General features: G+C 36.5%; 1 protein-coding gene across 1 annotated transcript in view; it reads left to right on the top strand.

Moving 5' to 3' along the window:
- The window catches only part of LOC127623883 (clavesin-2-like), a 28758-nt gene extending 19924 nt beyond the window's left edge, over positions 1-8834 (top strand). Inside the window, exon 5 of the mRNA XM_052098463.1 lies at positions 7229-8834. Within this exon, the coding sequence (XP_051954423.1) occupies positions 7229-7322 (94 nt within the window). The 3' untranslated portion in view covers positions 7323-8834. The remainder of the gene's footprint in view (positions 1-7228) is intronic.
- Positions 8835-14333: the final 5499 nt, after the last annotated feature.

The following is a 14333-nucleotide window of genomic DNA, read 5'->3' as shown; positions in this document are numbered from 1 at the left end:
CACTGCCATGAGCACCATTAAATTATGTTCTGCGCATTGACGCAAGCCTATAGAGCGTAAAAACACATGTGATGGTTTACTTGGGGTAGACATCTCACTTCCTCCCCTGCCTATTGTTTAATAGAGCTTTCAGGTTGGACGTGTGCACTGCAGAGGTGTGATCTATTAAAAATAGCCCTGTGTGCAATGGCTTATTTAGAGCTCAAATGTTCAGGAAAGCTGTTTGAAATGTATTTATTTATTTATTTTTGCAAATCCATTTGGTGGCACAGTATGGTGTCATTTTTATATCACCAGAACTTGAATTTGAATTTTGAACATAAAACACACATAATACACAACCTTTTATCACACATTATTTTCTCTTGATTCTAAAACTCTAAATCCTTCCAAAAACAATCTTGAATAAATACAATGATAAAACAAATGAATAATTGTTTCTTTCTCCAATTCAAAGAATTTGCAAGTTTGAAATTTGAATTAAATTTAAATCTTTCCAAGAAACGTTTGGCTTGGTAAATGGGTTATATTTGCTTGTTGTGATTTTTGGGTAATCGACACCCCTAATCGATACCCCTAGGGCCGGTTGCATAAACATAGCCATCAGTGTTGGGGAGTAGCTAGCTACATGTAGAGATGCTACTAACTTAACTAATTTTTTCAGTAAGTTGACAGTAGCTCAGCTGCCTTTAAAACAGAGTAGCTTTTCCATTAGCAAACTACTTTTTTCAGCAAGTAGTGTGACCAAAGGCTACATCATGTTGGTCAGATTATAACTACTAGCCTTCCTTATTGTGTAAAAGTCAAACTTTTCCGGCAAAACATCCAACGATCTGGCAGCATATTTCTGTCTGCTGAACAGAATCAGTTGTCTTCTTTTTTAATTAACTATTATTTTCATGTAAAAATAAATAAAATGATTGGTAATAGAAATAATTTATGACATGTATTGTTATGCAACAATTTTTCAACTTTTTTCACTAAGAAGCAAATTTTTTAATTTTTGGTTGATGCATTTTTTCGAATAATAATTTACTATTTAAAATGTTTTTTTTTCAATGAAACAAAATGTATATATTGCAAATAGACTACTCAAAAACAAACAAATATGCAAAAATTAATAAGTAACATGTTGCAATATGGAATTGAGTACACACGTTTGTGTTGGTCTCCATAAAATAACTTTTTACAAAAGTGACGCTTATTCGCAAATTGGTGTTCTTACCGAACTGAAGACCCACAAAGGTCCACAGTCAAGTCAGTGCTCTCTTTCCTGCAGGAGAGGCTGGAGGGTGGCTGTCCCCCTCCACCTTGAAGGTTTAAGTAGCCGCCATAGCGGCTCACCACGATTCAATGGACGATAAGTCGTTCCTTAGTGGCACCCAGAGGCTGAACCCTCCTAGGCCATGTCTGTTACTCTCATGGTATCTATCCGTTGTCCTCTCGGGCCTTCGGAGAGCCCCGTCTGAGCCGCTAGAATCAGTCAAACTAAAGGCCCTCTCCTTGAAAATTGCCCTCCCGATCACGCTCAATTCCATCAAGAGGGTTGGAGACCTGAAAGCGTTCTCTGTCAGCAACACTTGCCTGGAGTTTGGTCCGGCAGACTCTCACATCATCCTGAGACCCCGACCAGGCTACATGCCCAAGGTTCCTACGACCCCTTTCAGGGATCAGGTAGTAAACCTGCAAGCGTTGCCCCGGGAGGAGGCAGATCCAGCCTTAGCACTGCTGTGTCTGGTTTGCACACCTATTTGAATCGCACGCAGAGCTTTAGACACTCTGAGCAGCTCTTTGTCTGCTTTGGTGGACAGCGGAAAGGTAATGGTGTCTCCAAACAAAGGCTTGCCCACTGGATTGTGGATTCCATTGCGTTGGCATACCAGACCCAGGCCACGCCATTGCTGGTTCGAGCACACTCTACAAGGAGCACCTTGTAACAGACATCTGTAGAGCAGTGGACTGAGCAACACCCAATACCTTCGCGAGATTTTACAATCTCCGGGTTGAACCGGTCTCGTCCCGTGTTTTGACAGGTCCGAAAACTTAGAATTCGGTAATACGGTACAGCTGGCCGGGTGTATCGCTTGTGCATAGTGTTTTTCCCCTCCCCTAAGGTGAAGACGTCTCGGTTACTGTCGTAACCTCCGTTCCCTGATGGAGGGAACGAGACGTTGTGTCCCTCTTGCCACAACACTGTACTAAGCCGCTGAAATGGCCGGGACCTTACTCTCAGCTCCTCAGCTCTAAATCTGTCTGAACAGATGCACATTTCCCTCCTTTTATACCCGTATGTCCGGGGGAGGGGCATGTTCTGTTCGCCAATTCTCATTGACCTTTTCACAAAGATAAGAGGTAACCTAGGCTCTCAAGAGAGAACCCTAGTGTCACTACACTGACACAACGTCTCATTCCCTCCATCAGGGAACGGAGGTTATGACAGTAGCCAAGATGTTATTCTTGCAAACAGTTTTCATTTTTCTCTTTACATGGGCTTGTTCCACAAGACAGGGTCCCGTTGCATGCCTCTGAACAAACAGAGAATCAGACACGTGCATTGACATCTTTTCTTTTGTCTGTTCTTAAAAATATAATAAAGTGTGTTCTTCAAACGCGTCTTTTTGACCAACAGCATTTCTTGTCATGTGTCACTTGAGACGTCATACAGGTCACCCACTTGTTGCGGGTAGATCAGTAAAATTACTTGTGAGGAGAACGTGTATCTGTGTCTTTTCAGTCATCTGTTCTTCAAAATATAATCATGTTTTGTCAAACACGCATCTTTTTTTCACGCATTTGGTGGGTATTCATTTCAAACCTCGTTCACAAGAGTAGGCTGTATGACAAATTTGGGAGAAAGGAAATCAAAACAGTGTCATTGACTTCGCACCCACACTTTCTGTTGGAATTATCTCTAGAAAGTTTTAAACGATCATGTGTTGTTGAATGGTGAGACACCCGGCAAGTCACTTGATTGTTAACAAAGAGCCACTTGTGGCTTGCAAACCATAGGTTCCCGACCCCTGATCTAGGATGACCATCCGTCCACTTTTTTATACCTGAACAAAGCGAACAAATATTTGTAGAGCAACCTCTGTATGTGACCTGTAAAGCTGGCACTTGCATGTCAATGGCAAAAAAGTCAGAAAATACAATGACCAGGTGAGTGGAGAAACAAGCCCTGAGTCTTTTTCACATATTATCCACACTAAATATTATGTACAAAATGCCAGCCCAAGGAGAGTTTGTCATAAAAATTTGATCTTTAGGGAAGTAGGCTACACCTGGCCACAGCAGGACTGAAAAGTGTGAAGTATATTATAAAAAGATTTTTTTAACGGTGTCTGATCTTTTTAGTTTTTATTTTATACTGTTGTATTTTATCTTATGCCATTATTAACTGTATTAATGTTACTATTCATTAAATGTATTAAATATGTTTAATATATTTAATTAAACACATTAAATGCATTATAATTAATAAATGTCATTAGTGCAAATTGTTTTTAGTAATATTATTGATTTGATAGTAACATTAAAAAATATTGCCTCATTAAGTAGCTTCAATGTAGCTAGCAACTTTTTGATAGTAACTTGTAATGTAGCTAACTACTTTTTCAAAAGAGTAGCTTGACTGTAGCTTAACTACTTAAAATGTTGTGTAGCTTGTAGCTTGTCAAACTACAGCAAGACACTGAGCAGCTTTAATAAAATGGCCGACAGTGGATGCTCAATACAGTTTTCATTCGCTGAATATATTTGCTTATTAGTGGACTACAGTGCTTAAAAATGTATTCTAATGAACAACTTTAGTGATTTGAACCCAAATAATAAAAAACATATACAAAAGTCTCAACTCAAGCCCCTTTCAGCCATCACTGGCTCAGCTGACAGTTATTTTCCATGGCAACATAGAATGTTAACTAAAGTTAGCCTAAGGTTGTGGTGTCTAACATTTCGGTCTTAATTTAGACTGATTTAAGTTTTTATGCAACTGATTGAAAAAATTAAAACCAACATTTTAGATGACTAACTAGTAAGTCTAGTCTAAAACAGTTTTATACAACTGGCACCTGACTTGAATGATTAAAACTTGATTTTCACAACCCGAATTTCTAGGTAAATTCACACAAAATATTTTCAAATGTTTAAAATTACAAGCAACATTTTTCAATAGCATCAAATTACACTCAGTATTTTTTCAAAATCATGATTTCAGAGGCTTTTTCAAATTCAGGTTCTGGTGATATAAATCTGACGCCATAGTGCAAAAATTACTTTAGCTTTCACAACATTTTCAGTAGCATGACAGCATTTCAGCAGTTTTTTTTTTAATAAAAGTTATAATATTAGTGTAGCTTTAAATTATGAATAGTTTGTACAATAGCTTGACAAGCTATAGTTTCAAAGTAGCTTCTCAAACTACAGTATGTGTAATGACCTCAAAATAATTGTTATTTAATTTTTTTTGTTTCATGTCTTTAAGTTATTTGTAAATCATTTGCACTAATATGTTAAGAGTATAATATACAGTAAACCTAAGAAAATATATACTGTTGGGGGCGCTGTAAAAAGTAGAGACTAGAGAGTAAAGATATAGAGAATAAGTGAAATTAACGCCTGTTGTGAGTGTTGAAGTTTTCCGCCCCGAATCTGTTGCAGAAAACAACTGGGGCAAATAAATCTAAAGAAAATCAAAAGCTTGTCATTGTCATTGTCCAAGGGGGCAATATATGCACGTGGCATCCAGACTTTGGCATATGCAAGTTAGCTAAAGAAGTTATCCTTTTTCTACACTACCCAGTGAGAACTGTTGTGGACTTGTCAGAATTGTATCCCTGACATTTCTGCTTCCTAAGGCAGTAATAAAACAAACAACAAAGTTGTAATGTTTACATGATGCTGTGAATTTCCACTCCCTATTACAGCTTTGAATGTCACTGTGCTGCAAATGAGTGCCAGCCCAGAGATGCTTGTTCTTAAAAACCTAACATCTACATTCTTCAAAAGGTCAAATTATTCATAGCAATTAAAACATCACTTCCTCATTTTTTCTGCTCTGGAAAGGTCACATGGACATTTTTTTTTTCATTTTCTCTTGTGTTTTTTTTTATGGGGCTAGTTTGGAATAGTATAACTTCTTGGTATCCCTCAATAGTGGAATAGCTTTTTGCAAGTCAATTTGTGCTTTGTTTGTGGGAATGAAAAAAATAGGATTTTGAAAAAGAAATGTAAAAGTATAATGTAGAATGATTTAATATTCTCAATATAGGTCTTGTGTTCTAGTTGGGTAAAGCTAAATCATGCAATTCCACTATGACACCAAACGGAAATGTCAGTAATTACTGTTTTCAAACAGGTTTCCCAAACACTCCGCCATATGCCATTAGTCAGCATACATGTAGCTCCAAACTCACACCTTTTATTGAGACAAAGTTTTGATGGCGCTTAAGTGTTTATACTTCTACATGTCTTACTGATATTTGTCTCTTCATATTTTAACATCAAACAAAATTGAATAATAATGAAAACTTTGCTCAGTTAAGAGAGTTACTATCCAGCTACCATTGGGTGAAAGTTAGAAGCGGCACTAGGGGCAGCTGTGGCTCAGGTGGTGGTTCGATTCCCAGCCCACACAACTCCACATGCCTTGGGCAAGGCACTAAACCCCAAGTGGCAGGCTAGCACCTTGCATGGCAGCTCTGCCATCGGTGTGTGAGAATGGGTGAACAAGACACAGTGTAAAGCACATTTATGCATTTGGCAGACACTTTTATCCAAAGCAACTTACAGTGCACTTATTACAGGGACAATCCCCCCGGAGCAACCTGGAGTTAAGTGCCTTGCTCAAGGGCCCAACAGTGGCATCTTGGTGGTGCTGGGGCTTGAACCCCCAACCTTCTGGTCAGTAACCCTGAGCCTCAACCACTGAGCCACCACTGCCCCATATTTAGACAATTATGATTTAGTTAGATGATTTAGTTATGCTGAAATATTTATGTTTATGTTAATATGATGGGTATCATTTTGGGGTCAGTTTTTGTTTGTAGTTTACATTATTGTATATGGTTAACACTTCCTTTGTGTGATTTGGATTAAACCAGGTCTATTTAAAGGATCACTGTTTTTGTTTCAGGCAGATTTTTTTCATTTGTGCTAAATTTTTTTGCATACATGTATGTTTTTTAAGAGTAAAATATTAGTTAATATATGTTAAAATTGCCATAGCTAGCTTTTCACAATCCAATCCCAAAGGATAAAATCAAATCCCCCCAACACTGCCTCCTAGAATAGTCAATTTCACTTGGATATGCGAAACATTACGAACATTAAATGCATTTTGAATATTGTTCTAGTTACATTTACAGTCCAGTAGTTGTCTCCCTGCAATGTTATTTCTTAATTTTCATGATTACAATCATGGTTTATACTGTACATAAATGTTTCTGTCAGAGTAAGATGCCCCAGATCTGGGCATGATGAATGATAGCACACTGTCCTCAAAGCTTCTTATGCCAATACGAGAGGGCTGAATCAAAAGTAGGCCAGCACAGAGTGCAAAGATGTCATTTCCCATTACACATCTTTCCCCTTTAATGATTGTGACATGCACAGCACTGTACAATGCATACTACTTTGAGTACTGTATGTACCCTACATTGCAGTGAGGTCCAAAAGTGTGAGTCCAAACTGAAAATGTGGGATTCAAAACTCATTTAAATCTGGAACTGCACGTTTTAGGATTATAAAAATGTAAAAAATTAAAATGTTATGATATTTGAGATTCAGAACAATTTTTGGGCCACTAATCAAATATGTGACATTGACCATGTTACCTTACTGTTGTTAAGCTTCAATTGAAGCGCATAATGTAAAATGCTCTTTGGAACATTCTTAGAACATGAATCATCGGGTTTTGCACTAAATTATGGAGTCCATTCCAGCCCGAGTGCATGCTATTGAAGCATACCAAATAATAAGAATTTCTAAAAATGTTCACCTTGGTTCAATTTGGTATTCTGATCATATAATTATAGTGTTTAATGAAAAATAAAATCACAATATATATATTGTATTATATTAGAACATATATTAGAAAAGAATGCAAAATAAAAGGATTGTCACATGTGGCCTCAGACTTTTTGGGCCCCACTATATATACGAGGTGTACAGTATCTTTGGCCAAAATCTGGTTCCTTTGGTTGCACTCACATTTTGTTTACACCCGCAGGTCCCAGTCTGTTGTTGAGCCCGGTGTCCTGAAACGACCAGAAAAAGTGAAAAGTGAAGAAGAGAACATGCAGCCGCTCCTTTCACTGGACTAAAAGCTCTTAATTCCCCAGGCAACGAGGAATCGTCAAACCCCATACACTGGGGAGGAGCACCCTGTTCCTATAATGCGAGAGAAAAAAATGTACAAAGAAATGAAACATTAAGGAGAGGATGAAATGTGGAGAGATGTACAGCCTCCAGATGCATTGTTGAGAGCTGCCATTTAAAGTGATATTTTTGAAGCAAAGAGCAAACGGCAGACACCCGTATGTAATTGTCAAGTGCCAATTTAAATCTGTAGATACACTTTAGTTCTAGACGTGAGATAGAGAGAGTAATTGTGATATGAAGCTGGAAAGACTGCTGTGATATATCCTGTATGTGCTTCTTGTGATTATTATGTAGAACATGGTACTATAGGATGGGTAATCATGCTTATAAAGATTCACAAGCTCTGGGGTTTCCGACATTTATAATCCCCAGATCGGGCGTTGCTCAGGAGTTTGGGATGAGAGGGAGTATTTGGAAAACGTAGAGCTGTTGATAGTGTTAGACAGACATATGCTGCTTCCATTTAAAGGAGTCACCTCTAAAATGTTGTCATTATTTACTCACCCTCAAAATTGCAAACCTGTTGAACACAAGGTGAACTAAAAAAGGAAAAAAGAAACAAAAAGCTTCTTCCATGCAATAACAGCTCCAAAATAGAAAAAATAAGTATAATAATTGTTATTCACTGAGCCTCATCTCATCTGCTGAAGCTCATGTCTAGCCCATGTTCACATCCAGAAATAAACTTTTATGGTACTTTTATGGTGTTTGAAAGTCACTATAAACGTCGTTGTATAGAGAGTGTATAGAAAGATTCTTAAAATGTCCACTTTTGTGTTTCAACAAAAAAAAGAGTAAGTGGCTGTTCACACTGAACGTCCGCACCATTTTAAATAGTTCTTCGATGTAAAGATATGCTAGAAAAGACTTCCGGCCTCAGGGCCGTATAAGGCCTCGAGAAAATTTGACCCTACTATTTGAGAAATCATTTGAACATTTAAAAAAATTGCCTTGATTTAATTAACTGTTAAAATTGTTTTATTATGATTACAGATTATTTTAAATAATATCAATGCAAAATATTGTATAATTGAAATACATTTTTTACTTTTTCTTGGTACATAAGCACATAACAGAATGTGTACGTTCATTTCAACCCACAATCAGAAATTGCAAGCAATTGTATGATGTGCAAATAATTTTGTAAATACTCGAAGGTTCCCCACCCATGCGCTAGACAGACGTCTTTGATCGTTGCACAATTATTTTTACCATTTTTACCGGTACAAATGACAAAAAAAAAAACAATTATATATATACACTCACCTAAAGGATTATTAGGAACACCATACTAATACTGTGTTTGACCCGCTTTCGCCTTCAGAACTGCCTTAATTCTACGTGGCATTGATTCAACAAGGTGCTGAAAGCATTCTTTAGAAATGTTGGCCCATATTGATAGGATAGCATCTTGCAGTTGATGGAGATTTGTGGGATGCACATCCAGGGCATGAAGCTCCGTTCCACCACATCCCAAAGATGCTCTATTGGGTTGAGATCTGGTGACTGTGGGGGCCATTTTAGTACAGTGAACTCATTGTCATGTTCAAGAAACCAATTTGAAATGATTCAAGCTTTGTGACATGGTGCATTATCCTGCTGGAAGTAGCCATCAGAGGATGGGTACATGGTGGCCATAAAGGGATGGACATGGTCAGAAACAATGCTCAGGTAGGCCGTAGCATTTAAACGATGCCCAATAGGCACTAAGGGGCCTAAAGTGTGCCAAGAAAACATCCCCCACACCATTACACCACCACCACCAGCCTGCACAGTGGTAACAAGGCATGATGGATCCATGTTCTCATTCTGTTTACACCAAATTCTGACTCTACAATCTGAATGTCTCAACAGAAATTGAGACTCATCAGACCAGGCAACATTTTTCCAGTCTTCAACTGTCCAATTTTGGTGAGCTCTTGCAAATTGTAGCCTCTTTTTCCTATTTGTAGTGGAGATTAGTGATTCCCAGTGGGGTCTTCTGCTGTTGTAGCCCATCCGCCTCAAGGTTGTGCGTGTTGTGGCTTCACAAATGCTTTGCTGCATACCTCGGTTGTAATGAGTGGTTATTTCAGGCAAAGTTGCTCTTCTATCAGCTTGAATCAGTCGGCCCATTCTCCTCTGACCTCTAGCATCAACAAGGCATTTTTGCCCACAGGACTGCCGCATACTGGATGTTTTTCCCTTTTCACCCCATTCTTTGTAAACCCTAGAAATGGTTGTGCGTGAAAATCCCAGTAACTGAGTAGACTGTGAAATACTCAGACCGGCCCGTCTGGCACCAACTACCATGCCACGCTCAAAATTGCTTAAATCACCTTTCTTTCCCATTCTGACATTCAGTTTGGAGTTCAGGAGATTGTCTTGACCAGGTCCACACCCCTAAATGCATTGAAGCAACTGCCATGTGATTGGTTGATTAGATAATTGCATTAATGAGAAATTGAACAGGTGTTCCTAATAATCCTTTAGGTGAGTGTATATATATATACAATTGTTTTTTTTTTTGTCATTTGTATATATACAGGTTTTGCACAGGAGTGTCGCATATTTTGGATGCCACAGTCCAAAATATTTACATTTTTAGCGCCAGATTTGCACATTTTTGTTTCATAACACATTTCCATCAAATTGAATCATGTAATCTTTAACAAAATGAAATTGATAAAACAGTATTAGTATAAAGGTATGTACATTTTTAAAAAATTGTTTATTAAAGACTACTCATATAAAGACTACTTCAACTGTTAAAAATGCGTCTCGAGACACCTGCCTTCTGTGGCATTCTTGTATCTTTTTTTAGCGCAAGGACGCTTTCAGTGTGAACGGCACCTAAGGGTGTACAGGCTTAGAATGACGTGAAGGGTGAGTAATTAATAACAATTTTTAATTATTTTTATTTTTTTTAGAAATATTCCTTTGAAGAAAACAACATAGTCTGTTCAGGTTTCAGTGTTTCACAGCATATACCCCTTTACACCGTGGCAAAGAAACAATTTTTCTACTGATCATTTGCTGTCATTATTTTACCACCAGTTTAGCTGTGTTATTGGATTAGAATTCTAATATCCCAGAGGGTTCGATTCACATTTAGTACATTGTTCACCGAGGGTCATGTTTACTCTTTGTTGTAGATGAATATTGCTTTATGGCTTAAACATCAGCAGTAAACATTAAGTTTATTTCTAATCTTATCTTATAATTATATCTATTCATACCAAGGACCAGAACTCAGTGGTAAGAGTTTTTTAAAGGTAACCACAAAGTAATGTATAATCCAATGGCCATGTAACTTTTTGAACTTAAACATTATTGTTTTCAGGTTCTATATGAGGTTAAAGTATTAATTTAAATTGTTATACAAAGTTATACTGTAAAACTAACACAGCTGTTTACACAGAGCCAAATGGAAACAAGGTGTTGTATAGAGACACATGCTAGTGCATGCTTCCACATAATTATCTTGGTCAATTAATGGTTTAGATTGTGTAAAAATAGTTTACTGAGCAATTAAAATTGCTCTGTTTTATGGAATGCTGTTTTGTTATTAGTCTCTCTGCCAACTGGATTTTACAGTGGTTTAGTTTCAAGACCAAATGAGTGAATTTAGAATATATATATATATATAATTTTGATTTCAGAGATTTGTTTTTTTCTTTTTTGTAAACAATGGCAACAAGTAACAAGGGCAATGTACTGGATATTTTAATTCATCAGTTTGGTTATGTTGCATTGTTACTGAATATTGCTCAATGTCAAGAGAATAAAATATTGAGATACATTATTCAATACAGATTCATATAGCCTACAAGGAGAGTAGAATCTGCATGGCTTCAGCTTTTTTGCTGAAATTGGCCGAGATTTTCCTTGATGAGCAAATAATTACATATCCTCTGTTATTTTGGGCAAGCGAGACTTCATGGAAAAGATTGTCTGAACAATTTGTTTAAAGCCTCTTAACTATTTGAGTACATCTTTTTTAGGCCAAACAATCAAAGTTATGAATGGTTACGGTTATGTGTGTGGTAATGCCACTATTTTATATTACACAAAATTCTATGGGCACAGCATCTATACAGTGGAACAGTTTAATTCCATATTTGATTTGATTTGATTCGATTTTACAACTTATCTCCAGAACAGACGGTTTCTCTTCAGAACAAGCAGGTTAACAGTCAGTATTATAATTTTTCACATTTTGTTGAATTTGTAACTTAATAGTCAACTTTCCAATTTTTTGTCAATGACTCCTCCCTTGTAAATGGCTATTTCAATCTGAATGTATTCACCATTAAGTAATGTATTACTTTTTGGTTCAGAGAATGCCATTATGTGTAGCCATTGTTACATTTGCAATGGTGATCAGATTTAGCAACCAGAAAGCATTGAAAATTGATTATCCTCAGATTATGGTGTAAATTAATCTGTTTCAGTATATATTTAGTAGACCTGTGTTATTGCCATGATCAGTGTTTTAATACACCTCTTATTTAAATGTCTTGCACATGTTTTTGATCATGCTGCATTATAAACAGCCTTTTTGTATTTTAAGCAATCGGAATGTTGATCAAATTGTCTCAATTTTTCTAGCCTGGCTTTCTATGGGTACATATTGCCATTACAACCAAAGCAACCCATAGTGTGAGGAATCCAAGAATTATCCCCTGCTTTTCTTAAGGAATATTTCAGTATAGTTACATTGTAGTATTTCTTGAGTATTCAAAAGTGTTTTGATTGTTGGCTTAACTTTACCATATCACTTTGATTGTATAATAGGGTATTAGTGCTGAGAAGCCCATGCAGTATAGAGGTATTATCATACAGAGCACTACATGTGGCTTAAATGAACATGTTGAATGGAAGTAAATATGTGTATATGTCCTTTCAAAATGCTGAGATAAATTATGTAACTCAAACTAAACTGCGAAAGGAAAAATGCAGCCAATAAATATTGATATACATGAAACCTTATGTTTTTGTACGTTTTTGAACTGAACTTTTACATTTTAATCATATTTGTGTTTAAGGCAAGCAGGCAGTTGTTGAATGTGAATCATATACACACACGCACACACATATACACACACACACACACGTATATATATATATATATATATATATATATATATATATATATATATATATACTATATATATTCAAAGAAATGTTATGAATGAGAAATAGATAAGGCTCTGCACTTCTAAATTTGATCATGTTTATACTCCTTTCTACAAAAGGTCAGTTTTGTTTAAAAAAACAAAATCCTTCCTAGCTTATTTGGACAGCTATTTAGTAAATTATTGTAATAAAGGTAACCATTAAAAGCTTTAAAAGAGTCTGAAAGAGTCTTTAAAAGAGGCGGAAATCCTAGGAGACCGTTTGTTTGCTGAGCGTGCACAAAGCCAGTGCCAAAATCTTCCTCCTGTCCTGATCTAATTCTGTGCCGCCCACTCAGACCGTCTGCTGAGGGTGTTCTGGACACACCCAGAGCTCTTGTATACAAACGCAGCACTAAACCACAGGTCTCCTACATTATTTAGTGAATGAGTCATCATAATGGCCCATGCCACCTTAAAGTGTGCAATCAGGCTGCAGCTCTCTTATGGCCATACTTGTATAATATGCAACTGTGGTAGGGGGTCTAATTAAAAAGAATTTGTCATAGTTACGACCCTTTCATAGTCTGCAGAGCATGAGTGTTCTTACTTACTGTTGCTCTTTGCATGCATTGTCTCTTTCATTCAATACTTGTGTGGAGACAACCTCCCTTCTTAGTAAGAATGTGCAGATTTATTTATCTCCAGGGCTTTTATTGTCTACAGAGACCCTGGGATGCCAGTGGTAATATGAGATTCACAATCACACTGTCTACTCGAGACAGCAGTTTCCTTATTGTCAAGTTTGCCCTGGTCAAAATGGAGTTATTTTAAATGGAGATGAAGCTCCAATGCTACCCTGAGGAACCTTATGCTACTGTTGATAGTAAAAGACTGCTTGCATTTATAGAGCAGCTGGGGGTTTGTGGTTTACTGTTACACTAGCTAAATATGATATGTATGGTAGAATATGATATGGAAGCAGTGTTATACAAGCTACATTGAAGATGCAGCTTATCAAGCTAGGCTACCCATAATTATTATTATTTTTTTTTAATCTTAAATCAAGTTAGTCTTTTGAAAAAGTATAGTGAAACAGTTTTTTTATGAATAAGTTGCTGTCATTATTTTATCAACACTTTAGCTGTGTTATTGGTTTAGTATTCTAATATAACAGGGTTAGCTACCATATTAGAAGCTAACTTTTGAAGCTTAAAGGTCAGTTTATAATTCAGCGTTGAACCTATGCTGTATGATTAATTTGTGGATCAAAATTTTTAACAGGTTGAGATTTACTGTAGGTAATATTATTTATTTATAATACTTGTTGCTTACAATGCAGAGCAGGGGCATTTCCAGAAGGGTGGTACAAAAATTTGCTTTGCCACCCCACTTGCCACTCCAACTTGGACCCAGCTTGCATAGTGGAGATGGTGTGCAACAGCTTAACCCATCGTTGTCACGAACGTTCTGCACTTTGACAATGTTACTCCTCATACACACACATATGTATATATGGATCTCTCTCTCTCTTTTTCTCTCTCTCTCTCTCTCTCTCTCTCTCTCTCTCTCTCTCTCTCTATATATATATACATGTGCAAGTGGTAATAAATATATATATATATATATATATATATATATATATATATATATATATATATATATATATATATATATATTTTTTTTTTTTTTTTCCCATTCTTTAAAAAAAAATCATACAATTAATAGTTGCTTGCTTGCTAAAGAGCTGGTCTTTATAATGCATGTAGGAAATATGACTAACTATTACAATATTTTTAAGTTGTTGACAAATTACAAGTGTTCTGTTTTCATAACTCATGAAATAAATTTATTTAC

This window comes from Xyrauchen texanus, chromosome 30, assembly GCF_025860055.1.
Source record: "Xyrauchen texanus isolate HMW12.3.18 chromosome 30, RBS_HiC_50CHRs, whole genome shotgun sequence".
In the NCBI taxonomy this organism is placed as follows: Eukaryota; Metazoa; Chordata; class Actinopteri; order Cypriniformes; family Catostomidae; genus Xyrauchen; species Xyrauchen texanus.
The sequence above is the reverse complement of the archived record's forward strand: the minus strand, read 5'-3'. Positions and strand labels throughout refer to the sequence as shown.